Source organism: Pongo abelii, chromosome 20 (assembly GCF_028885655.2).
Source record: "Pongo abelii isolate AG06213 chromosome 20, NHGRI_mPonAbe1-v2.0_pri, whole genome shotgun sequence".
NCBI classification, from domain to species: Eukaryota; Metazoa; Chordata; class Mammalia; order Primates; family Hominidae; genus Pongo; species Pongo abelii.
The window spans coordinates 8,440,808-8,467,306 of NC_072005.2; the positions used below are offsets into that span (position 1 = coordinate 8,440,808).

General features: G+C 44.9%; 1 protein-coding gene across 7 annotated transcripts in view; it reads left to right on the forward strand.

The window, feature by feature from the left end:
* The first annotated feature begins 5,209 nt into the window (after positions 1–5,209).
* The window catches only part of HNRNPM (heterogeneous nuclear ribonucleoprotein M), a 42,173-nt gene continuing 20,883 nt past the window's right edge, over positions 5,210–26,499 (forward strand). For 2 of the 7 annotated variants that reach the window (XM_054538624.2, XM_054538623.2), the window contains exons 1-5: positions 21,348–21,488; positions 23,136–23,174; positions 23,292–23,327; positions 24,047–24,200; positions 25,337–25,386. In XM_054538624.2, coding sequence (XP_054394599.1) covers positions 21,411–21,488; positions 23,136–23,174; positions 23,292–23,327; positions 24,047–24,200; positions 25,337–25,386 — 357 coding nt within the window. In that variant the 5' untranslated portion in view covers positions 21,348–21,410. Of the gene's footprint in view, positions 5,446–13,189; positions 13,360–20,330; positions 20,384–20,587; positions 21,489–23,135; positions 23,328–24,046; positions 24,201–25,336; positions 25,387–26,499 lie in introns of those variants that run through there. The other 5 variants (XM_054538620.2, XM_054538622.2, XM_002828589.5 and 2 more) reach the window with 4 other exon arrangements.

Sequence of the window (26,499 nt, forward strand, 5' to 3'; positions counted from 1 at the left end):
AAAAAAAAACAAAAACGAAAAACAATAAAAACCACTGGCTTGTTTTGAGGGATCTGTTCTGAAGCCCATGGGAAGAAGCAAAGTCTTAGTCTTCAAGTGAAAATCAGGTAGCAGGGTTATAAAAGAAATGATTTTTAAAATATACATAGGGGCTAGGCATAGTGGCTCATGCCTGTAATCACACTTTGAGAGGCCGAGATGGGTGGATCACCTGAGGTCAGGAGTTCGAGACCAGCCTGGCCAACATGGTGAAACCCTGTCTCTACTAAAAATACAAAAAACAAAAAAAATTAGTGGGATGTGATGGCAGGTGCCTGGAATCCCAGCTACTCTGGAGGCTGAGACTGGAGAATCGCTTGAACCTGGGAGGCAGAGGTTGTAGTGAGCCGAGATCAGTTGCACCACTGCATTTCAGACTGGGTGACATCGTGAAACTCTGTCTCAAAAAATAGAAAAATAAAGTAGACGTAAGAACAATTTCCTCTTACTTTGCATCTACCAGTCCACAGACCATGCTGGCCTCTTTTTTTCTTTTTTTGAGATGGGGTGTTGCTCTATCACCCAGATTGGAGTGCAGTGGCACAATCATGGCTCACTCCAGCCTTGACCTCCTGGGCTCAGGCAATCCTGTGTCAGCCTCCCCAGCAGCTGGGACAACAGACATGCACCACTGCACCTAGCCACTATTAGTTTTTAGTTAAGTGTAGAGAGTCTAGCATGGGCCAGGCCTGGTGGCTGACGCCTGTAATCCCAGCATTTTGGTAGGCTTCGGCAGGAGGATCACTTGAGCCTAGGAGTTTGAGACCAGCCTTGGCAACATAGTGAGATCCTGTCTTTACTAAATATATATATATATATATATATATATATATATATATATATATATATGTATATGTATGTGTATATATATATATATATATGTATATGTATGTATATATATATTATCTGGGCATGGTGGCATGCACCTGTGGTCACAGTTACTCAGGAGGCTGAGGTGGGAGGATCCCTTGAATATAGGAGTTCCAGGCTGCAGTGAGCTATAATTATACTTCTGCTCTTTATCCTGGGCAGCAGGGCAAGACCTTGTCTCTAAAGCAAACAAACAATTTTTTAAAAATGGTGACAATATCCACACTGACTTAGGGTGACTATAGATTAGGCATAGTTCTGAGTCTTTCCCTCCTTTGACTGTCACTTGTTAAGGAAGAAGTGGTTATTACCTCCATTTTACAGGTGAGAAGACTGAGGCCCAGGGCAGGGAAGCCTTAATCTAAGGTCCCAGAGCTGTAGGAAGTGGAGCTGGGGTGACCCCAGGACTCCTTTTGGAGGAAGACTCAGGAAAGATGCAGAATACGTGTTTTTTTTTTTTTAAACAGAGTCTTACACCATCACCCAGGTTGGAGTGCACTGGTGTGATCTTGGCTTACTGCAACCTCTGCCTCCCGGGTTCAAGCGATTCTCTCTTACCTCAGCCTTCCAAGTAGCTGGGGCCACAGGCAGCTAAGTTTTGTATTTTTAGTAGAGATGAAGTCTTGTCATGTTGACCAGGCTGGTCTTGAACTCCTGACCTCAGGTGATCCACCTACCTCGGTCCCCTAAAGTGCTGGGATTACAGGCGTGAGCCACCGAGCCTGGCCTAGAATGCAGTTATTCTAATAACAACACCTACTTCTTGGGCGCTTTCTGCCTGCCGATTCTTTTATATTTAAAGGCTCTTGACATCTGTCTGCTTTTAAAGCTCAGGGCAGCCCTGAAAGGTGAGTTCTGGTGCATTTCTTTCTTTCTTTCTTTTTTTTGAGACGGAGTCTCGCCCTGTTGCCCAGGCTAGAGAGCACAGTGGCGCTATCTCTGCTCACTGCAACCTCCGCCTCCCAAGTTCAAGCAATTCTCCTGTCTCAGCCTCCTGAGTAGCTGGGACTACAGGCGTCCACCATCATGCCTGGCTAATTTCTGTATTTTTAGTGCAGATGGGGTTTCGCCATATTGGCCAGGCTGGTATTGAACTCCCAACCTCAAATGATCCACCTGACTCGGCCTCTCAAACTGCTAGGATTACAGGCGTGAGCCACCGCGCCTAGCCTGGTGCGTTTCTTATTATCCATATTTTCAGTTAAGCAAACTGAGCCTCAGAGTGGAGGAGCTGATTGCTCAAGGTCTGTTTTCCATATGAATCCCTGCCTGGTATGTAGCTCACTCACAAAGGAAGAAAAACTTTCTGCCGGGACTGGAAGGGCAAGGAGAAGCCTGTGTGGCCATGGAAGTGGAGGAAGCAGCTAAGCACAAAGGCCCAGAGGCTGGAAACTGCTTAGCCTGTAGGAAGAGCAGCAGGGAGGAACCCCAGGGCTGGAGCAGTGTGACTGAGGGGCAGATGGCCGGAGAGATGGGCAGGGCCTCCTAGGCATGGGGTGACTGACGCGCCAGTGGTCTGCAAAAAGGGAGCATCACATCTGTGCGCATGAGCTCTCCTGCCCCTCGGGGGGCCTTCCTTGTCCCTGCAGCTGAACTCCCTACACAGCCTGACACCCATCTTTCCTCAGGCCAACTTTGGCATGTGGTGCCCCAGGAGTTGATGTACAGATGTCTCAGGACATGCCATGAGGAAGAGAGAGACCAGGTGGGGTGACTCATGCCTGAAATCCCAGCACTTTAGGAGGCCAAGGCAGGAGGGTTGCTTGAAGGCTGGGAGTTAGAGACCAGCCTGGCCAACATAGTGAGACCCTGTCTCTACAAAAAGAGAGAGAAACAGAGAGAGAGAGAAGGAAAACTGTTTTCTTTGCAAATCTATTCCAATATTTTCATAGAGAAGAGTTTTAGTTTGGTGTTAACCTGTCTTTAATAATCCTCTAAGGACCAGCACAGTGGCTCATGCTTATAATCCCAGCACTGTGGGAGGCCAAGGCTGTAGGATCGCTTGAGCTCAGGAGTTCGAGACCATCCTGGGAAAGACAGCAAGACCCTATCTGTACCAAAAAATAAAAATAAAAAATTAGCCAAGTGCAGTGGCGTGCACCTACAGTCCCAGCTACTTGACAGGCTGAGCAGGGGAGGAGCGCTTGAGCTCAGGAGTTCAAGGTTGCAGTGAGCTATCATTTACAAAGGTAGATTGAAATATTATTGATAGGCTGGGCACGGTGACTCACACCTGTAATCCCAGCACTTTGGGAGGCTGAGGTGGGCAGATCACCTGAGGTCAGGAGTTCAAGACTAGCTTGGCCAACATGGCAAAACCCCATCTCTACTAAAAAATACAAAACTTAGGCAGGCGGCGTGGCGTGCGCCTGTAATCCCAGATATTTGGAAGGCTGATGCAGAAGAATCACTTGAAACCAGGAGGCGGAGGTTGCAGTGAGCTGAGATGGTGCCACTGCACTCCAGCCTCTGTGACAGAACAAGACTGTCTCCAAAAAAAAAAAAAAAAGTATTATTGATAATCGCTGCATTGAAGGCCAGGCGCAGTGGTTTACGCCTATAATCCCAGCACTTTGGGAGGCTGAGGCAGGTGGATCACAAGGTCAGGAGTTCGAGACCAGCCTGACCAATATGATGAAACCTTGTCTCTACTAAAAATACAAAAGTTAGCCGGGCATGGTGGCACGCACCTGTAATCCCAGCTACTCGGGAGGCTGAGACAGGAGAATCGCTTGAACCCAGGAGGCGGAGGTTGCAGTGAGCCGAGATCACGCCATTGCACTCCAGCCTGGGCAACAAGAGCGAAACTCCGTCTCAAAAAAAAAAGATAATCTCTGCATTTTACTGCCCAAGTTGCCACAAGCACATGTAACATCTGATGGTGCCAATTCGACTGTCTGCACTTGGAAAATGGCACATTGGAGGCTGCACAGCACCATAAAACTGCAGCCACGAATGCACACAAAAATAAGACCATATGTACTAGCATTATGCCTAGTACAGAATACACCCTAAATTCTGTCACAATTCATTTTATGCAACATTGCAACAGAGTCCTCTCGTTCTTTACTATTATTATTTTTAATTTTTTTTGAGATGGAGTCTCGCTCTGTGACCAGGCTGGAGTGCAGTGGCCCGATCTCGGCTCACTGCAACCTCCTCCTCCTGGGTTCAAGCGATTCTCCCGCCTGAGGCTTCCCAGTAGCTGGGATTATGGGCGCCTGCCACCACACCCGGCTAATTTTTGTATTTTTAGTAGAGACAGGGTTTCATCATGTTGGCCAGGATGATCTGATCTCTTGACCTCGTGATCCACCCACCTTGGCCTCTCAAAGTGGTAGGATTACAGGCGTGAGCTGCGGCGCCCGGCCATTAATTTTTTTTTAAATTTTGTTTTTAACTTTTAGGTTTGGGGGTAAATGTGAAGGTTTGTTAAATAGGTAAACACTTGTCATGGAGGTTTGTTGTACAGATTATTTCATCACCCAGGTATTAAGCCCAGTACTCAATAGTTATCTTTTTTTTTTTGAGATGGAGTCTCAGTCTATCTCCTAGGCTGCAGTGCAGTGGCCTGATCTCGGCTCACTGCAACCTCCGCCTCCCGGGTTCAAGAGATTCTCCTGCTTCAGCCTCCCGAGTAGCTGGGATTACAGGCGCCCGCCACCACGTCCAGCTAATTTTTTTATTTTTAGTAGAGACGCGGTTTCACCATGTTGGCCAGTCTGGTCTCGAACTCCTGACCTCAGGTGATCCGCCGCCTCGGCCTCCTATACCCGAAGTGTTGGGATTACAGGCGTGAGCCACCGCGCCTGGCCCCATTACTAGTGAATTTTAAGTTTTCCATTTCTTCTGGCCGAACTGTTTGCAATTATAATGCGAATTATGGATAATACTCTGATATTATTCCATGCCGTTCCGTTGTTGCCTACAAAGTTCGCGCTGGAGAACCGCGCAATTGCGTTACAAAAAGAAAAAATCACACAAAAAGACACAATGTTTTAAGAAAGTTTACGAATCGTGTGCCGGACCGCGGATTGGACAAGCTTGATCTAAAACTTCCAGGAATCTCTAGACAGGATCGTTGCTTCCCCTCTGCTCCAGCTCTGGTTACAGAAAGCTGAGAGTTACTAGGTCTAGGTGTTTGTGTGGGGTGGGGTGGGGAGATGCCTCCTCTATCGGACTCAGAGGACGCGCTCCAGGAACAGCCAGTCGGTGCCTAAAGCGAGTATATCTCGAGAGGGAAGCAATCAACAGCTGCCCGTCTGCGCCTGCGCGCCGCGGGGGCGTGGCCCGGGGCGAGTGGGGCCAAGGAGGCAGCCGGCAGCGGCGCGCGCAGGTGTTACTGGTCGCGTCGGGTCACGTGGGCGCGCAGGCGCAGCGCGGTGCAGCCCGTTCGCTCACACAAAGCCCAGACGCGGAGAAAATGGCGGCAGGGGTCGAAGCGGCGGCCGAGGTAGCGGCGACGGAGATCAAAATGGAGGAAGAGAGCGGCGCGCCCGGCGTGCCGACCGGCAACGGGGCTCCGGGCCCTAAGGGGTGAGTATCCCACGGTCCTTTGCCACGGGTAAGGGTTCCCCTCCGCGGCCGACGCGGGCGGCGGCTCCGTTAGGTCTGTTGGCGGCCTAGCTCCGGCGCGGCCTCGGCCCCGGCTGTTCCCGTACCGCCTGCCCAGGGTAGCGGCGTCCAGGGCCGTGAGCGGGGAGCCAGGGGAGCCTCCAGAATCGTCCCCTACCCCGGGCCTCGAGCCTCGGCACCCTCAGTCTCTCCAGGCCGGGGCCAGCCCCGTCGCCGAGGCCTCAGGCCCAGCCGCTGCGCATGGGGGTTGATGGCGCGGGCCCGGACCGGAGAGCCTCCGAGGCCTACCCGACCACTCCCCGGGAGGGTGATCTCGGGGGCCGAGTTTCAACCCCCCGCTCCCTCTCCTCCCGGGGTCTGTTTTCCGATCTGTAACGTGGGGGGAGGAAAGGGGGTGCGCGCCGGGGGCCTCGCGCGCAGTCAGCCCGAGTCAACGGTAACCGAGCGAGGGAAGCGTCAGGAAGGGCCGCGAGGCCGGGTCAGGGGGCTCCCCTCCTGCCCCGCCCCTCAGTCCCCGCGCGCCGACCGCGCTCCGCGGGAAGTGCCTCCCTCGGAACCGCCCCTCGCCCCACGCTCTGGCCCTGGCTCAAGTCCCTCGCCGCTTCCCGCTCCTCCTCCCCGGGTGCGCCGCAGGTATTAGTGGAGAGATGGGGTCTGCTGCTCAGCGTTCACTCTCAGAAGCAGACAGACACGAAGTCGAGGGAGGAATCCCCTTTTTCCCGTGTTTCGGGGAAGCTGTTCTGTCAGGAGGCGGGTTCATTTACTTCCAGGCTTCATCAGCTTTTCGAGTCCTGCTCGGGGCTCTTTGACTCCTTGCCTTTTAAAAGAGGAAGCATCGACTTGTGCCCCGGTGAAACTCATTCATTCTGATTACAGACACTTGAGAGAGACAGAGGTTTTGGCTGCAAGACCAGCGGCCGGGAAGGAAGGGGAAGCCTGGGTACACATTGGATTTCCCAGACATTTATTTCATTGTGGTAAAATAGACATAACGTAGACTTTGCCATTTTAACCGTTTTTTAAGCGTACAATTCAGTGGCATTGAGTACACTGACTCAGTGTGCTGTAACCGTTACTGCTTCATGTCCAGAACTTTTTCATCGGAAACAGAAAGTGTAGCCATTAAATACTAACTCCCTCCGTTTTCTTTCCTTTCTGTCTGTGATTTTGCCTTCCTCATATTGTAATGTGTGAAGCTTAGTTTATGGAGATTAAAAGTGAATGTGGTTGAGCACTTATATATTTAATTTTTTTCTTTGAGACAGGGTCTCGCTCTGTTGCTCAAGCTGGGATGCAGTGGCACGATCACAGATCACTGCAGCCTCGAACTCCTGGGCTCAAGCGATCCTTCCATCTCAGCCTCCTGAGTAGCTGGGATCACAGGCGCGGCACCACCATGCCCGGCTAATTTTTTGAAGAGAGGAGGTCTCCGGGTGTTGCCCAGGCTGGTCTGAAACTCCTGGGTTTAAGCCATCCTCCTGCCTAGGCCTTCCAAAGTGCTGAAATTGCAGGCATGAGCTACTGCGCCCTGCCTAGTTGAGCGCTTACGTTAAGAACGTTCCCTAAGTGCTAGCTATGTTGTTAGATAATAAATCCGGAGAAAATTCCAGATTCTTTCCCTCCTTAGGTAGGGAGAAATAAAATACCATGGTTACTGGCCCTTAGAAATGAGAAAAGCTTCCTCTATTCTCAGCATTTTACTATTGAAAACTCTGGGAAGGAATGTGTTAATTTTGACTTTTTCAGCATCTGTCTACGGAAGCTGGTAGGATTTCTGAGGGTGGTATTTGGAGGGCTTTAAGATAAATTTATTTACCGTATGCAGGAAGGAGTGCTGGTAGAAGAACCTTGCTAGGTGATAGGGTAAATTAATGGATTATAGCATCTGGGGTGCATTTCTCAAATTTTCCATTTTCCCCTGTCCATTTTCAAATAGTCATTTTGTGACTGAGTCATTTTACAAATACATGTGGACTGTTGGAACCTGAAAGTTGTAGAATAAAATAGCCATTGTGAGAAAGGCTCAAAGTCTCAAAGTCTAGTACTAGCTTCATAGAGGATAGTTTAGGAAGCTGGCAACACTTGGATATTTTTGATAGGGCCTGTGGAAAACTTTTTTTTTTTTCATTACAAGTCTTAAGGAAAGCTCTTTAGAAGCCTATACTTTTGCACTCCATGCAGAGTGGAGAGGCCATTAACATATTTGTAGTAAGGTAATTATGCTGTGATAGAAGTTGGAGTTGCTTGCTAGAAAGAATGGAGGAGGTGACCCCCGCCACCTGCTGGGGGCAGGGACCTGTTCCTCCATGACAGGAAGACGTGTGGAAGTGGAGGAGAAGAAGAAGATGGTTGGAGAGAGGCAGAGAAGAGAGTATCCAAAGAGCAGAGATTTGAGTGTATGCTTTATTGAGAACTGAAGTTGTGCTGGGTGTAGTGGCTTACACCTGTAATCCCAGCACTTTGGGAACCTGAGGCGAGAGGACTATTTGAGCTCAGGAGTTCAAGACCAGGCTGGGCAACATGGTGAAACCCTGTCTCTACCAAAAAACAAAACAAAACGAAACAGGCTGGGCGCGGTGGCTCACGCCTGTAATCCCAGCACTTTGGGAGGCCGAGGTGGGTGGATCACGAGGTCAGGAGGTCGAGACCGTCCTGGCTAACACGGTGAAACCCCGTCTCTACCAAAAATACAAAAAATTAGCCGCGCATGGTGCCTGGCTCCTGTAGTCTCAGCCACTGGGGAGGCTGAGGCAGGAGAATGGCGTGAACCCGGGAGGCGGAGCTTGCAGTGAGCCGAGATCGGGCCACTGCACTCCAGCCTGGGCGACAGAGCGAGACTCCTTAAAACAGACAAAAACACTGAAGTTGCTATAGCGTTTTAAGGTTGGAGCACTGGCAGCCAGCTGATGGGCAGTGAATTTGGATTTTTGTCTTGAAAGCCTTTGAGAGACAGGAGGAAAATAGAAACTTGGTTCTTTGGAATTCTTTCTCTACTAGGAGTGGAGTGTGCAGTAGACCAAAAATGCAGTGAGCTAGCAAGCTTGATCTGGGAACCCAGGTTGGAAATCTTGCTTTGCAGTTACTTCTCTCCTGGGTGTGAGAATAGAATTTGCTTAATTTTGATGAGAAGTCTGTTCCATTTAAAGTCAGCCAAGATTCAGAGTTAGGGTATAGTCAGGGTAAAAAAAAGTTCATTTTAGGGGAATGTATAGGTTTTTAAAAAAATTTTAAATGTAGTATCATATATAAAATAAATGACTTAACCTGCTCCCCTTCCTGATTAATTTTTTATTTTATTTTATTTTTTTTTTTTGAGATGGAGTCTTGCTCTGTCACCCAGGCTGGAGTGCAGTGGCGCGATCTCAGCTCACTACAAGCTCTGCTTCCCGGGTTCACGCCATTCTCCTGCCTCAGCCTCCTGAGTAGCTGGGACTACAGGCGCCTGCCACCATGTCTGGCTAATTTTTTTTTTTTTTTTTTAGTAGAGATGGGGTTTCACCCTGTTAGCCAGGATGGTCTCGATCTCCTGACGTCATGATCCGCCCGTCTTGGCCTCCCAAAGTGCTGGGATTATAGGCGTGAGCTACCGCACCCGGCCCCTTCCTGAGTAATTTTGTGGGTGAATCAGAAACAGATGGATTGGTTATTTTTAAAAATAAAAATATATATTTAGGGTAGATTCCTGAGGAGGTACTGTTAGAGTTGACTCCATTTGACAATCAAGAAAACCTTGTTCTAAATACTTAAACCCAGGTTCAGGAACTTGACCTAAAGACTCCAGGGGAGGCCGTCCTGACTTCCAGGCAGCATGCTGCTTTCATGATACTGCCTTGGTAACCACTCAGTAAACAGCCATTTGAATTGTTTTATTTAAATCAGATTCTGTATACAATGCATTTGAGTGTTTGCTGTACTTTAAAAAGTGATTGTTTATTCGGTAAAAAGGATTTTGGAGGCACGTCAGATTGTGAGCTCAAGATTAGAAGACAGGGTTTTGGATTATTTGAGTGCATGCTGCCAGGCCTTTGCTTTCACTCGGCTGTTTGATTTTATTCTGGTTAGGGAAAGAGATACTAGCCTGCAAAGATTAGCTTGCTTGTTTTTTTGGGAGGGGTGGTTCTCCAATGGACTTCCCCATTACCATATTTTGCAGTCATAGGGTTAAAAGCTAAATTGTCCCTTTGCTAGTCTGTAATGATTATAATGCCTAGGTTTTCTCAGCCTTGGCTCTGGTTTGCTAGTTTTAAAGCCTGAACAATAGAAGGCTAGGAGTGAATCAGTCCCCCTCTCTACCCTTCTCAATAAAATTATTGGTAGAAAAATACATCATTGCCTCACTGTGTGCTAAGAGTCTCTTTTAAAGCTGTAAGTGTGTAGGTAGTAACCTCCATAGGACCGAGGCCTAGTGACGACATGGTGACCCTAGCTCTTAGCCACATGCAGTACTGCTTCCCTAGATAAGCTGCTTTTTGTTTTGCCATTCTTTGTTGATTGTCACAGTGTCCCTCTGAGCTACCATGCATACAGGTTGCGCTGGTTTTGCTGGTAAAGCACTAGAGACAGAAAGAGCTTGAGTCATGTGGTAGTTCAGTGGTGGCCTTGGAGCTGGGATGGTGCCGTGAATAGTGCTCTCCACACCTTACATGCATTAGAGCAGTGCAGGACTTAAGGGATTTCTGTGAAGAATCACTTTATATAAGGGATGGTTCTCACACGGGCAGAGGGGTCCTTGTCCCTCAGGAGATGTGATCACAATTTCAGGGTATTGGGATAGCCATTTCAAACTGCACCCTTTCCTTGATTAGAAACTCCAAAAGTAGTGAGTGTTACGCATGGGAACGGCATGGAGACCTTAAGAGAGTGTAGGCAGTCACTATTTGGTGGTCTTTCGCAGATTAGGCACTCAATCTTTTTATTAGGGTTTTTTTTGTTTTGTTTTGTTTTGTTTTTCTGAGATGGAGTTTCACTCTTGTCCCTCAGGCTGGGGTGCAGTGTACGATCTCTACTCACTGCAACTCCAGCTCCTGGGCTCAAGCTATCCTTCCACCTCAGCCTTCTGAGTAAATAGGACCACAGGCACATGGTACCATGCCTAGCTAATATTTTGTAGAGATGGGGTTATACCATGTTGCCCAGGCTGTTCTTGAACTCCTGAGCTCAAGTGATCCGCCCACCTTGGCCTCCCAAAGTGCTGGGATTACAGACATTAATCGTATTTTTAATTTAATTTAATTAATTAATTATTATTATTATTTTTGAGATGGAGTTTTGCTCTTGTTGCCCAGGCTGGAGTGCAGTGGCGCGATCTCAGCTCACTGCAACCTCCGCCTCCCGTTCAAGTGATTCTCCTGCATCAGCCTCCCAAGTAGCAAGTAGCTGGGATTACAGGCGCCCGCCACCATGCCCGGCTAATTTTTGGTTTTGTTTTGTTTTGTTTTGTTTTTGAGACGGAGTTTCACTCTTGTCGCCCAGGCTGGAGTGCAATGGCATAATCTTGGCTCACTGCAACCCCCGCCTCCTGGGTTCAAGCAATTTTCCTGCCTCAGCCTCCCGAGTAGCCGGGATTACAGGCGCCTGCCACCATGCCTGGCTAATTTTTGTATTTTTAGTAGAGACGGGGTTTGAGCATGTTGGCCAGGCTGGTCTTGAACTCCTGACCTCAAGTGATCCACCTGCCTCAGCCTCCCAAAGTGCTGGGATTACAGATGGGAGTCACCGCACCTGGCCTCAAGTAAATAACATTTTAAAATGTTATTTTAACATTTTGAAGTAGTAGCTTCTCCAGCTACTATCTGGTGTTTAAACACTACCTTTCTTCCACGGAAGAAAGTTATATCCCAGAATAAAGATCGGCTCTTCAGTTAAAGATACTTTTATAAATCATTAATACAGTAGTCTTGGCTTTTTGTTTTTTTTTTCCAGTTTTGTCATGGATCACAAATTCTGTAGTAGAGCCTGTGGTCTGGGAGTCACTGGATTCTCGCTGGCGGGACACACAGGGCTCAGGAAGCAGAAGGTGCAAGGCTGAGTTGCTTAAGAAACTTGAGGTGGCTTCTGGCTCCTCACTTGTTCCTGATCAGCTCTCATCTGTGCCTCCCTGTAGTCAGAGGGGTTGCGCTTGAGCTGGCAGCTGAGGAAAGAGCCCTGTCAGCCAGTGCCCGGGCTTCCAAGCCTAGAGATGGTTGGTGTTACAGTGTGGTGGCACCTAACACACAAAGGTAAAGAGTGCAATGGGAAGGCCGTGCCAGAAAAGCGGCCACCCTTCTTTGCCAAAGGTGGGATTATCTGCATGCTGTCTTCCACCTCTCAGGGTTGCTCAGACTCGAGTTTCCCAGCTTCAAAATAGTAGGGTTGTGTAGGGGATGGTTTCTTTTCCGCCTTTTTGGATTTTTAAAAAGTGGTTAAAATATACATAAAATAGACCATTTTAACCATCTTAGGTGTGCAGTGAAGTATGGTGTTTTGCAACAATCACCTCTGCCCATTCCTGGAACTTTTATTCTCATCCCACATGAAATTCTGTGCTCGGTATTTAATAACTTCCCATTTCTACCTCCCCCTAGGCCCAGGTAACCTCTGTTCTACTTTCTGTGTATGGATTTGCTTATTATAGGGATTTAATAAGTGGAATCATACAATATTTGGCCTTCAGTGACTGGCTTATTTCACTGAGCATAATGCCCTCAAGGTTCATGCATGTTGTAGCCTTTGTCAGGATTTCCTTCCTTTTTGTGGCTGAATAATATCCCATTGCGTGGATAGTCCATGTTTTGTTTATTCCATTCATCTATTGGTAGACACTTGGTTGTTTCTACCTTTTGGCTTGTGTGAATAGTGCTGCTATGAACATTGGTATATGTGTATGAGTCCCTGCTTTTAATTCTTTTGGGTATATACCTAGCAGTGGAATTGCTGGGTCATAGTAATTCTGTGTTTAATTTTGAGTGACCACCTAACTGTTTTCCATGGCGGCTGCATCATTTTATGCCCCTCCCCCTTTTTTTTAAACACTTGAAAGACACTTATTTGTGAAGCTAAAATTGGATGGGCCTGTGTGTACTACCTCATATTTCCATTCCATGAAGTCTTAGAAATCATCCTTCTCTTTTCCTGTTTCTGTCTTGGAATTAACATACCTTGGTCAGGGAGTTGGCCTCCTCATTGTCTCTGTTACGGTCCATAGGAGTATTTTGTAAGCCCAGGAAGGTGTACCTTTCCTTGGGAATGCTTTCTGCCCTGTGGTTTTGAATGTCTCAATTCAAAACCAACATTAGTCTTGTCTTTGCTTTTTTTGAGACAGGGTCTCGCTCTGTCACCCTAGGCTGGAGTGCAGCAGGGTGATCATAGCTCCCTGGAGCCTTGAACTCCTGAGTTGAAGTGATCCTCCCATCTCACCCTCCCTACTAGCTGGGACTGCAAGTGCACCACCACACCTGGCTAAGTTTTATATATATTTTTTTGTTGTTGCGACAGGGTCTTGCTGTGTTGCCCAGGCTAGTCTTGAACTCCTGGCCTCAAATGATCCCCCCTTCTTGGCTTCCCAAAGTGCTAGGATTACAGGTGTGAGCCACTGCATCTGACCAATACTAGTCTTGTGTCATATGTAACTTCGTGTGGAATTGTAAACCTGGCAAATCAAATAATTGTCTTTCACATTGTGCTGACATATAAACCCTTTACCTTTTTTTCTCTCTCTTGAATTCAGTGAAGGAGAACGACCTGCTCAGAATGAGAAGAGGAAGGAGAAAAACATAAAAAGAGGAGGCAATCGCTTTGAGCCATATGCCAATCCAACTAAAAGATACAGAGCCTTCATTACAAACATACCTTTTGATGTGAAATGGCAGTCACTTAAAGACCTGGTTAAAGAAAAAGGTAATGGTACTGGTGATTGAGTAGGGTGAGAAGGTTGGTGTGTCACCTTTTCTGTGGCTAATTCCTTGGTTATTTTTGGTCAGTGGAAGCGGCTCTGGGTAGAGCATGTTCTTTCCAGGCTTAAGAGTGAAGCCCCCTTACCCCACCTCAGTTTTTTTTTCGTTTTGTGTTTTTTTTTGTTTTATTTTGTTTTGTGGTCATACCCCTGTGTGTCAAACAGGATGGTTTGTATGGTCCTTTGGCCTACAGTTGATTTTACTGGCTTAGTATGGTTAATAAGGCTTCGATTAGGCTTCCGGGGAGCCTTTTTGTGTTGAAATTTTTTGAATTTTGCACGTTAGGTGGGAGAGATTTTTCCTTTCTTTCCTTTTTTTCTTTTTCTTTTTTTTTTTTAACCTTTTTAAGTTTCACAGGAAGATAGCTTGCTTAAAATTTTGTGGATGTCTTCCTGGGATCAAAATGTAGTAGCTGGACCTTACGCTTCTCAGATTCCAAACTATAAAACATTAGCTTGTAGTTTGACTTTTAGGCTTTTTCCCCTCTGGGAAAAAATAGAGTAGATTGGCCATTGGAGAGCTCAAAATAAGGTATCTGCTTTGTAACGCGGTGCCTTAGGATGTGGATTGTCATAGCCTAGGTGTCCACCTTCCAGCCGAGGGCAGGGGAAGCAACCCAGCTCTGCTGCCACCAGGAGGCCCGAGGAGGCTTGCCTCTGTGATCCTCACCCCCGTGCACACTGTGGTGTCCTCTCTCTCTCTCCTCCTTCCCTCCTGTGCTGCTATCATCTTCCTTTCTTTCCTGATTCCTGGCCCTGCTGGTGGCACTTAGGACTAAAGAGACTGCTCAGCCCTGGTTTAGACAACACCGTGGTAGAGAACAATTTGTATATTGCCTTGAGGCGCCCTCCCCGCCACCCCGACCTAGACTCAAACTACCCTTCATGGAGTCTTTGCATGACTGAAAGGTATTGGTTTTCTGGAGCATTCATTATGAAAAGAGATGTGAGCTTGATTTGTCAAATGATTTAACATTTCAGTGACAGAGATGCCCCATGGATAGGCCATTTTGGTATGTGTACTGGTGCTCCCTGCATTGGATTTTGAAATTATGAATGGCACTGCCATCATTGTCCCATCCCTTATTTTGACCATGACATGCAAGAAGCACTAGGCACTGTGAACCTCTCCGTACAGTCACGCGTGCTGCTCCCACGTGGTATTTCTCCAGATAACACAGATGGAAAAACGTTTTGGTGTGAGATTGATGTGCCTGCCTTGATCAGCCAAATCATTCCTGCCAATGCTCTAGGGCAAGAGTGCAGTTTCTTCTTTTTGTCTGAGGGTGTGTCATGCTGCATCCCAGATGCAGTGTTCTTGGTTTTTGGGACTGCTGCTTCAATAGAAGCTTAGAATTTCTGTACAGTACAGTTGGGCCTCATTCGAATTAGCTTTTGGAATAACCTCCAAATTTGTGTTCTCGTGATTTGGTTGAACCGCTGAATTGCTATTTCCATTGATAATAAGGTATAGTAGTTCCAAGAACCAGGAATGTGGCTTTGAAAATGCAATTGTTAGAATTTTGTAAGAGATTGCAGGCCAAATTATTTTTTCATTTTTAGGAGTGTGTGAACCAGTTTTGGGACATGCTGGATAAAGTAGGTGACATTTTTACTGCTTTACCATTCAGTAATTTGGTTTGGGAAACCTTAAAGCTGGTAGTAGCAGCAGCAGCCATGGTGTTTCTGGATGTAGAAGCAGTTCACCTCAATTCACTATTTTGCACTCTTAAGTGTGGAGCCAGCCTGGTGGTTGATTGGGATACTTCCAAACTGGTTCTCATATTTCCTGGCATACTGCTACGAATGCCTGGGCTCAGCCCTCTGTGTATTTTTGGTGGTGTAATTTAGAATTACAGGTGTGCAGTAAATCAGTTATTTTTAATGAGCCTTAAAATGTTCTTGTTTAGAGCTCCCCTGTACTGGTTAAATTAATTACTTTGCTGTTTAATTAAATTATTAGCAGTATAGGATTGTGGGTAAAGTTACTCAGAAAAGTAATCTTTTTATGATAATGCTTATATTCAGTATGTGAGGTCTAAAGAAATTTACTGTGTTTACATACATATGACTTCTTAAGAAATACTCTTCTTATTTTGTGCTTTCAAAAAAGATGTTTTTATTCCCGTTTTGGTATACAAAAAATGTTTAAGTGGTTAGTTTAAATCTGAAATATTTACTTGAGATTTGTTGTCCATAAGTTTTAAGTGTTTTGAAGACTTTACACACAGGAAGAACTGGCAGATAGAGGCACTTACAACCCTAAAAGTATTAGTCTCAATTCCAAAACACAGAGATCGGGGCTGTTGTAACCTAAGCACTCTTTATCAGTCTGTGTTTTAAGGTCTGATGAATCTTAGCCTTGTTTCAGGAGATGAGTAGAACAAGAACTAGAATTAGTTGTCCTCAACTGAAATTTTCTGTCATTGTAGCACTATCTAATTGCAGTCTCTCAGAACTAAAGTAGCTAGCTTTGAGAGGCCCAAGAGGGGAGCTTTTTTTCTAAGGATACTCCTGGGGGAAATTGTCTCACATGCTCCTCCCTCACTCTTGATCCTCTTCCCCATCTTTCATACCAGCTGCATATTCCCCAGCTTTAATTTTAGCATTTAGCAGCATTCTAGCATTTCCTATTAAAAATCCACATAGGAAGTAAACTGGTCATTTATGCCTTTGAAAGTGACTTAACAGGCCACAGCTCCCCAGTTTGTATCCTGACAGGTAAAGGGATACACATCTTAAAGTGATTGACCATAAGGACTGGGTGGAAAAAATAAAGATTTCTGTGAGAAAAGGCAATCTTAGGCTTTTAAACTTAGTGTCGTGCTACATTTGTTTGAGACCATCAAGTCCTGTATGAGTGGAGGAAGCTCCTTGCTGGGCTGCTTCTCTTGACCTCACCAGGCAGCCGGCAGCACCCAGGTGGGGCAGTGCCACCAGAGCAGGACTGAGCTGCACTTGCAGTGAGTAAATAGAGCCCAGGTTGAGGAAGAAAGGAAGGTCAGGGATGTAGTTTACCCTCAGTCAATCCCAAGTTTAGCAGCAGTCAGTTTAACTTGTGTAAGCGAAGATTTGTTTTAAGCACTTAATCCTTCTGTTAGTATTTAGTACACCACTTTAAGTAAATTTCAAATTGCAGCTGACAGAAAACTAAGGCCCAGAGGGCAAGTGTAGTCCAATAGAAAACCTCCGTCTTGGCTTCTGGAGATAATCTGCATTGTGGGTCTATTAGGCAGAACTGTATTTTCAATTTAAATAAAATTCTACCCAGTCTACTTGCTCCTTCATATTTTCCTCTGTTGGAAATGCAGCCTGCATTTTATTTATTTTGTTTTTGAGATGGAGTCTTGCTCTTTTGCCCAGGCTGGAATGAAGTGGTGTGATCTGCAACCTCTGCCCCCTGGGTTCAAGTGATTCTCCTGCCCCAGCCTCCCAAGTAGCTGGGATTAGGCACCCACCACCACGCCCAGTTAATTTTTGTACTTTTAGTAGAGACAGGGTTTCACCACGTTGGCCAGGCTGGTCTTGAACTCCTGACCTCAGGTAATCTGCCTGCCTTGGCCTTCCAGAGTGCTAGGATTACAGGCCCGGCCACAGCCTGCATTTTAGAAAGGCCTGTTATGCTAAAGCGTTCATATATATGAATACTTAGGTTGAGCCCCAGCAGTGCAGCCTGTCTGGCTTACCCTGTGTGGTCTCTGGTGTTAGGGAAGCAATAACGTTCTGTTATTGCCACGCAATTAAGGAGGAGCGTGGGCTCAGTCATTTCCTAACATGTCCATAAGCCAAGTAGGTGTGTAGAATAATTATTTTGCCATGTTTCAAGGTGTCTTTATATTAAACAGTGTGCATGTGTTCTGTGCACTCCCCTCCCCCAATAGAGTGGCAGCCTGAGAATTGACCGTTAGGAGGTGAAGAATGTTTGACAACATGCCTGACTTTCAAGTCCCCCCAACTCTTGTTAAAAAATATATATATAGGCCTTATCACGTATGAATTCTCTTCAGTGAAGCTTCGGCACTGTATTCCCTCTTTTTTTCTTTTTCAGACTTGAGCAGTAAATGGGAACACAAAAACAAATACTCACTTTGCTGAAGGTTTGTGCGGGAGAGTGAGGTCACAGTAGCTCCAAGGGACCGCCTGAGTTCTTTTTGGGTTGCTCATCTGCTTATCCTCCTGATGTGTTTTAAGAATAAGGCAGTCTTTTTAATAATTCACTTAAATGTTGGTCAAAAATGATTTCTTAGAGCATTTTAAATATAGGTAGATAACATTTGGTGTTAGATTTTTTAATGTCTTAGTTTTTTCAATATTTTGATGTTTTAAGCTGCAGTAGAATTTGTCTTAGCAGCCTACTCTTGGGATTCCGTGAATTCCATCCATGTTTACACAGGGGGAGGAGCAACCGTATTTTTTATTAATAACTGCGAGTGCCGTTTCTGTAAGACTGCTGCTACTGCCAAGCTGTCACCTCTACCCCTGAGTCCTGACTGTGTCATCTGCTCTGGATGGTTTGCTCATTAAACTTCACTTCATAGAATGTGACCAGACTGTGTTTACTTGACAAATTTTGCCCTCACATTCTTGTCGATAGTTGTGCTGACTACATGAAATAAATCTTTGCTTTGCTATTGTAGAAGAAAAAGGGAGGTGGTCTTTTAAAGGCTCCATTTTCCTATAGGAAAGTATGAATTAGCAGCTATTGCAGATCCCTTAACACTTAATTGATGGTCTCTCAGGGTAGAGGTTGGAATTTTATGAGTTTGTGAGGAGGATGGTCATTACTGATGATCTCGGGGACAGCACTACTCATGCCGGACCCCCGGGTGACTGCTAAACGATGATAGCATTTGAGGTAAAAAGAAGGAGAACGTTTTAAGCAAATTTTTAATACAAAGGATTGAGTCAGATGTGCTATTTCTAGACTAGACTGTTAACGTGGAAAAAGTCCTAATTTCTAAAGCTCTCTTTTTGTTAAAGTGGTTATGGCCATGGGAAAAAGTTTGGTTTGGATTTGCTTGGTTTCTGGGTTGCAATTACAGCTTTTTGATCCAAGTGTCTTATGGACACAGACTAGAAACTTCCCATGCAACTGGGATTTGAATTTCGGCAACATGGTTGCAGCTGTTTTGAATTAATTGTGAGTCTTTTATTTTTTAAAGGTTATTAGGTGGTAGTCATAGCTGGTAGGAAATCAACTTGGGGCCTCTTCAGTCACTATTTTGACACTATGTGGCATTTTCATCAAAGTGGAGACAAGGGTTGGTGGTCCTTGAATGGCTGCTGCTCTTGAAACAAATGGCTTTTTAACATGGCCTCAGGGCGGCCGCATTTTTGGAACTGCTTTACTTTTTAAGGGTTAAATAAAGCCGCTTTGTACAACTGTCCCTTGGCTGTGATCATTTTTCAGTTTGCCCCACAGGAGTACATACTTGAAAAGTAAATTGTACTGATCCCTCATATTTCTGTTCTTCATTTCTTTGCACTGATGATTCTCTCTCCTGTTTTGTGCAAAGTGTCAGTTTAGTTCTGAAACATTTCAGGAGAGGACAAAGATGGTGAGGCTCTAGATGTAAACTTTGGACACTTGGCTTTCTTGCCTTCAACCAGTGTGCAGAGCCATTCATAAATATGTCCTTCAGATCTTTAAATTTTTTGTAAAATAATTTTATCTTGTTTTTCATTAAAAATTTTTCTTCCTATAGCCTCATAATTTTAATGTCCTTTAAACAAAAGAGTTGGAACAGGCAGGACTTGTTGAGGCCATTAAGCGGGTTATTTTTACCCTTGTACTGCTAAACCAAACCGATCCAGAGGACAACAAAAGCCCATTTTTTGACTTTGGAGAGTCTGGTTAGAGATAGTTTTCTCCAGGGTAACACTTTACGTTTGTTTTCTGTGTGCCATCTTCAAGTTCAGCAGCCATTTTGGTGGTTGTCTTGATGGAGTCTAACATCTGGTCATGGTGGTCATGAATGGGCAATCCAAACCTTGAGGAAAATCTGCAGAAACTTTCGAAATGCTTTGGTTTTTTCCCTTTTGTGTAGATTAGAATCATGTGAGTCTGTTTAACTGTTTAGATACAAAATCTGAGCCCTAAATTTGAATTTATTTGTGTCCTTTAAATGGGGAGGTTTAGAAAGCAGCAAGAATGAAGCCTGGCCTAATTCACTGAAGAGAATCCAGATGCTGCTCTGGTTTTGTGATCTTATTATATTCAAACATTCTGCCTCTACAGATGTGGAGCCTAGTGCTGTGTGCAGGACCAGCTATAGAATTTGTGGGGCCCAACACAAAACGAAAACAAGGGGCCTCTTGTTAAAAAAAAAACTAAGAATGTCATGGCAGCGATAACAGCATTAAACCAAGCTCAGGGCCCCTGAGTGCGGGGCTCTGTACAATTGGACGGGTTGCTCACCTGTGAAGCTGGCCCTGCGGCCGTGTGTGCCTGTGAGCTTATACCTTCGCATACATGCGTCCTTGTATTTATAGCATGTGAGCTCAGCCCGATGGCATCGCAATTTGTATGCATTTCACCTACTTGCCACCAATGAGAGCGTATGTGTAAAACTTCCTCCCTTCCCCAGAAAAGTAAATCATGCAGACTTCTTTCCTATAGATTTGGATTGCCTCTAGTCATGAATGAGTCTTCCAGACAGGGAAATTGATACGGAAATCTGTGGAATAGCTTGTTTGTGGTGGGAGGAAAATCAAGGACATATTGTTAACGTGTTTTTACCTACTTTTACTGCACACCTGTAATGCCTAGTTCGGTGGTTTAGAGAATATGGAGTGTTTCTGGGCTTTCTTATAAGGCAGAGGCTCCATACAAGGTTGCTGATGATTGTTCTAAATTCCCATTGTTTTCTTGGCTTTTCTCCCTTGGTTTATGTGTCGTCTGGAAACTGATTTGTAGTTGGTGAGGTAACATACGTGGAGCTCTTAATGGACGCTGAAGGAAAGTCAAGGGTAAGTGTCTGAGAGAATTTCTTCTGTGGATTTACTACATGAAAAATGTAACTGTATGGTGGCGTGGAATCGAATGAAATCAGGAAGGCAGTGAGTGCTCATGTTACAGTAGCTATGTTTGATTTTGCCAAACATTTGAGTGGGGTGGGAGGGGATTTGCAAATGGGAGTCCCGCTTTTCCAAATGGCTGGCCAAAGAGCTTTTTGGTATTCTGTTTGGATGCCCAATTTGGATAACTGGGGACCAATAGCAGCATTGTCTCTTTGTTAACAGAGGAATTGGCTGTGTGTGAATTATGCATGGAATTTTAGCGGTGGTATAATTAATGTAAAACGTGTGTTCTTGTCTAGAAAATGTTACTCTTGGTTGTTTGCTGAATTTGAAAGTTGTGTGAACCAAAGATTCCGAAAAGTTGCCTTTGTGCCAGTAAATTGTAAACCAAATATTAAAAACCTGAATGTTCAAAATTGGCCTAGTTTAAAGAGAACATAAACTATTTTCTGTCGTGCAATAGAATGGCTTAGAATAATCAAAAGGATGAGCTTAACTTACGGAAGGGATGGATTTAGGAGGAATATGGTAAGGACTCGATTGAGTACAGAGGGAAGCAGATCTAAAGTTGGTGTGATTTCTTGGAGACCCTGAATTTAGGTCTGCTTATTAAACGTCAGCAGCTCTAGTGCAATGCTGGTAATGCGTAGGAGAAGGAGATATTAAGGAGCCCAGCTTTTAACAAGGAAGGCGAGGCGAGGCACTTCTGTCAGCTTCCCCTTAGAAGGGTTCATTTTAAAAGACTACCTTTGTGACATAAATCATATTTTTAGTTTGTTTATAACTGTCATTGGTATTTACTATTTTTTTCTTTTCTTTTTCCCCTTCCTTGCTCTTCTGACTGGTCTCTGGCTTCCTCCAAAGGGATGTGCGTAAGTATCGTCTAGTTACTTATTGGTATTTGAACGTTCTAACTTGTAGGACTGGTTTCACTCGACTCGTTTCCTTTTGACTCTATAGTGTTGTTGAATTCAAGATGGAAGAGAGCATGAAAAAAGCTGCGGAAGTCCTAAACAAGCATAGTCTGAGTGGAAGACCACTGAAAGTCAAAGAAGTAAGCTCTTGCTTAACACTGTGGATACTGTGTGTAATTGTTAAGTGATCCCACTTTGGAATTAGGGAAAGACGGTCATGGTCCCAGACGGCATTTTACAAAGCAAGTGCCAGCCTGTTGTTTCTAATGAAGAGGGTCGGTCACAGCCTACAGCAGCCATTCCCTGCAAGGACTTTGGGGTGGTGGCCAAGCACATCCTGAGTGGCTGCTGACTACCTTCTAATATCTGTGATTTGTCTAAGGCCTTGTTGTCTCAGGGACTCTCAAACTGTGAGCCTGTGGGTTTGTGCCATTAAGTTTTACTCCGTCTGAACCTTCTTCTTGGCCCATCTTTTTTCTTTTTTTTTTTAAAGTGAGTTTGTTCCAGCCTGGGCAACATGGTGAAATCCCATCTCTACAAAAGGTACAAAAATTAGCCAGGCATGGTGGTGCATGCCTGTAGTCCTAGCTCCTTGGGAGGCTGAGGCAGGAGGATCATTTGAGCCCAGGATGTGGAGGTTGCAGTGAGCTGAGATTGCACCATTGCACTCCAGCCTGGGCAACAGTGAGACCCTGTCTAAAAAATAAAAAATAAAGTGAGTTTGTTATTCCTCAAACCTGCTTTCACATCTCATCTGAATCAAATATATTCCTTGAGGAAGAAGGTTTTTTTGTTGATTAAATCCCTCTTGGCTGGGCACAGTGGCTCACGCCTGTAATCCCCAGCACTTTGGGAGGCCAAGGTGGGTGGATCATCTGAGGTCATGAGTTCGAGACCAGCTTGACCAACATGGTGAAACCCTGTCTCTACTAAAAATACAAAAAAATTAGCTGGGCTTAGTGGGGGGTGCCTGTAATCCATCTACTTGGGAGGCTGAGGCAGGAGAATTGCTGGAACCCAGGAGGCGGAGGTTGCAGTGAGCTGAGATTGCGCCATTGAACTCCAGCCTGGGCAATAAGAACAAAGCTCTGTCTCAAAAAAACATCCCTCTTGACTTCTTTTCACCGCTTCTCTTGGGGAGGAAGATGAGTAGATTCAGAGTGAAGCGTGGTAGGGTCTAAGGTCTCTCATGTGTTATGATGTCTTTTTTAGTGCTGATGGTGGTAATTGACAGGACAGAGAGTTGAAGAAGAGAGTCAGTACAGAGCTTCACAGACCTTCCCAGATGTTGTTTCACTGTGCAGCCCTCACACACACGCCTCCAACACCTGAAGGACTTGAAGGATGGGGGCGCTTGTGTGGTCTAGAACTGTTTCTCAAACTTCTGGAAGCCATTGATGGGGTTTGCAGAAATTACAAAACCCCATTGATGAATTAGTAAGATTCAGCTATACCAAGCCCATGAAGCTCTAATTTCAGTCTGGCGGTTCTACATTATATCAGCTAATCATGTTTCCCTCCCTACCCTGCTTTTCTTTTTTACTTAGTTCAATTGAGAGCTGTGTTTTTAGTGCTACATTTCATGCCTTTTCTTCCTTTCCTATTCCTTTAGCTGGACTCTTCTAAGCTGGTAGTTGAGTTCATTTGACTTTCTTCTTAATAGATTTGAGAGATGCTTTCCAAACAACCTTTCAGTTTCTAAGTCTTGAGAATATCATTTACTGGGCAAGCATGGTTTGCGTTGTCACTGGGTCAGTTAAACGTAACACCTTTTGTGCTTGTTTTAGGATCCTGATGGTGAACATGCCAGGAGAGCAATGCAAAAGGTGATGGCTACGACTGGTGGGATGGGTATGGGACCAGGTGGCCCAGGAATGATTACTATCCCACCCAGTATCCTAAATAATCCCAACATCCCAAATGAGATTATCCATGCATTACAGGCTGGAAGACTTGGAAGCACAGTATTTGTAGCAAATGTAAGTAAACAGAACCATCGTCTAAAGTAGAAAATCAGAACTTTATGAAATGACCTTGTCAATATGTTATAAAAGTAATTCTCACATTTCAGAAGAAAAATGTAAAGAAGGGTTGTGTTCTTGATTTCTTTAAAAATCAGCCTTATAGGTGGGCTTTGTCTGCATTCCTAAGTCACAGGCTTGACCATGGTCTCATTGAGGCTGTGATTCCTGAGTTTTGCAGGTGTTTCCACAAGCAGTAACCGAGTCTACATTCTCTGTTGGTTTATTTTGTGCAGTTTTGGTGCAGAGTAAGACTGTATGAGCAGAAGTGCACTGACACCTTCCTCTTGTTGTGTCTGGGGTGAATGATAATACCTCTGCCATCTGCAAGGGGAAATATTTTTAAAATAAAGTAGGTGGGGTGGGGTGGGGTGTCGTAAAGCTTATCAGGGAAACAGTTTTTTAAAAATGTTCAGAAAATGAGGATTAATTTGAAGTATGAGGTGACTTAAGTTTCTGAGAAAAGAGACAGTATATTTACTATAAGTACAGTTTATTTACAGTGAAGGCCAGGCTTTATAATCCTATTTTAAAATTTCCTTTGCAGTTGATTAGTTTTTGTGACATTATTTCCTAATACTTTTTTCCAACCAAAGCATGTATCATTCACGTAGTAAAAATGTTGTGTTTCTTAAGATGTTTACATTGAGGTTTTTACCCTGTTCTCTCTCGATTAGCTGGATTATAAAGTTGGCTGGAAGAAACTGAAGGAAGTATTTAGTATGGCTGGTGTGGTGGTCCGAGCAGACATTCTTGAAGATAAAGATGGAAAAAGTCGTGGAATAGGCACTGTTACTTTTGAACAGTCCATTGAAGCTGTGCAAGCTATATGTATCCTTCTGTAGGAATTCAACTTGTGAACAGTTTGACCTAAATTGCTGTGTTAGTAATGTAGGTTTGTGTGAGGAAGAGGTGACTGTGTGTATTCATGCTTTTTATGTGACTAGGGGGAATGCATTACTGTGGAATTAAAAGGTTCTCTGGGCCGGACTGGGCACGCTGGCTCACGCCTGTAATCCCAGCACTTTGGGAGGCCAAGGCGGGCGGATCACTTGAGGTCAGTTCGAGACCAGCCTGGCCAACATGGTGAAACCCTGGCTCTACTAAAAAATACAAAAATTAGCTGGGCGCAGTGGTGGGTGCCTGTAATCCCAGCTACTCGAGAGGCTGAGGTACAAGAATCGCTTGAACCCGGGAGGTGGAGGTTGCAGTGAGCCGAGATTGCGCCACTGCATACCATCAGCCTGGGTGATAGAGTGAGACTCAGTCTCAAAAAAAAAAAAAAAAGGTTCTCTGGGGGTGGAATTGATTCAATACAGTATGGATAGAGGGGATGGTTAGAACATGGGCATATGCCCATGAGTAGTCTTTCTACTGTTTTCAGAAGAGTCTAGGTTTGAAGGAGGAAGCCCAGAGAATGTGCTACTAGAGAGAAGCTGGGGTTGTTGTTTCATGTGTAATACATCCTTATAGGACCTCACTCTCTCCAGTGAGTAGACATCATTTTGGAAGAGGCCACTTCTCCTTGACCCTAGGCTTAGCCTAGAGTTTTTAATCCCATGGATAGTACCCCACAGGAGCACATTCATACAACTCAGACAAGACCGTCACTGCATGTCTTACCCAGAAAACATGGTCCTTCAGTTTAGATAGTGGTAGATGCCTGGCCCATTGGCCACATTCGGAGAACCTTGATGCCACTGCTTAAGAGGATGGTTTGGTGAAATTGTAAGGTTACGAATGAAGCTTCACACCTAAGGAATAAGCGGAAGTTGTCTTGTCCTCCCCGCCAGCTTTATTTATTGTTCCTTTTATGTTTATTGTTGAAAGTATAATGAAGAATTGAAATTGCTCATAAATTCATCACTTAGAGGGACTGGTAGCAGTTGGAGTATTTTTCTTTCTTTTTGTATTTCTCTTGTGCACATTTTTAGAATTGCAAGAAATAGCCTTAATTGTAATATCAGCTATGTTCAATGGCCAGCTGCTATTTGATAGACCAATGCACGTCAAGATGGTAAGTCAGTAGGATCTTTCTCTGTGATATATTCAAGTCTAGCAAAAACGTGGAATTAATAAGAGCGTACACATAGCCACTATAAAATATTTATGGATTAGTCTAAGTTAAATAGGGTGCAGTATGTTGAGCAAATTTGTGAGAGAAATAACATTTTGCTGGTCGGGCGTGGTGGTTCACGCCTGTAATACCAGCACTTTGGAAGGCTGAGGCAGGCAGATCATGAGGTCAGGAGTTCGACACCAGCCTGACCAACATGGTGGAACTCCTCCGTCTCTACTAAAAATACAAAAATTAGCTGGTCATGGTGGCGGGCGCCTGTAGTCTAGCTACTCGGGAGGCTGAGGCAGGAGAATCACTTGAACCTGGGAGGCGGAGGTTGCAGTGAGTCAAGATCGTGCCACTGCACTCCAGCCTGGGCAACAGAGTGAGACTCCGTCTCAAGAAAAAAAAAAAAAAGAAAAAAAAAATATTTTGCTCAGGGCAGCTCTTGACTGCATTAGATATTTTTCCTTTTGCACAGTTGACTGTTGATGGCACATTCAGGAAGTCACCTGGGTATCCTGGTTGAGCAAGTGATCCGTTTCAAAAAATGGTTATATATGTGGGGTTCCAGTTTTTCAAAGTATTACAGTATAATGTTTGGTTAGCATCAAATCTGTTGTGAACATAATTAAGTCATTGATTCAGACAGCTTTTAAAGGTCTGTTGGGGCATTTCAATCTTAATAAACATTTGCTCTGCTGTAGCTGTGCCAAAGATAATAATTACTACAGGCATGACTAGAACATGCTGAGGGCAATCTAGTTGGGACTCAAATTCAGGAAAAAGATAAAAGAAACTATAAAGCAATTTTTTCATTACTCTAAGTAGAGTAGGTAAGTTTTTTGAATAGATGATAGATTCACGTGACTCAAAAGTCAAAAAGCATGAAAAGGTAGTGTGAAGATAGTGTGAGTCCTACTTGGACTTCTTGCCCAGGTCCGCATCATCCCCCACAATAATATCCATGTGTCTTTTGATCCTTCCCCTTGACATAAAATAGGAAGCACGCTCCACATGCCTTTCTACCCTTGCATATTACTCCATGGTGTGGATAATGTGTTTAGCCGG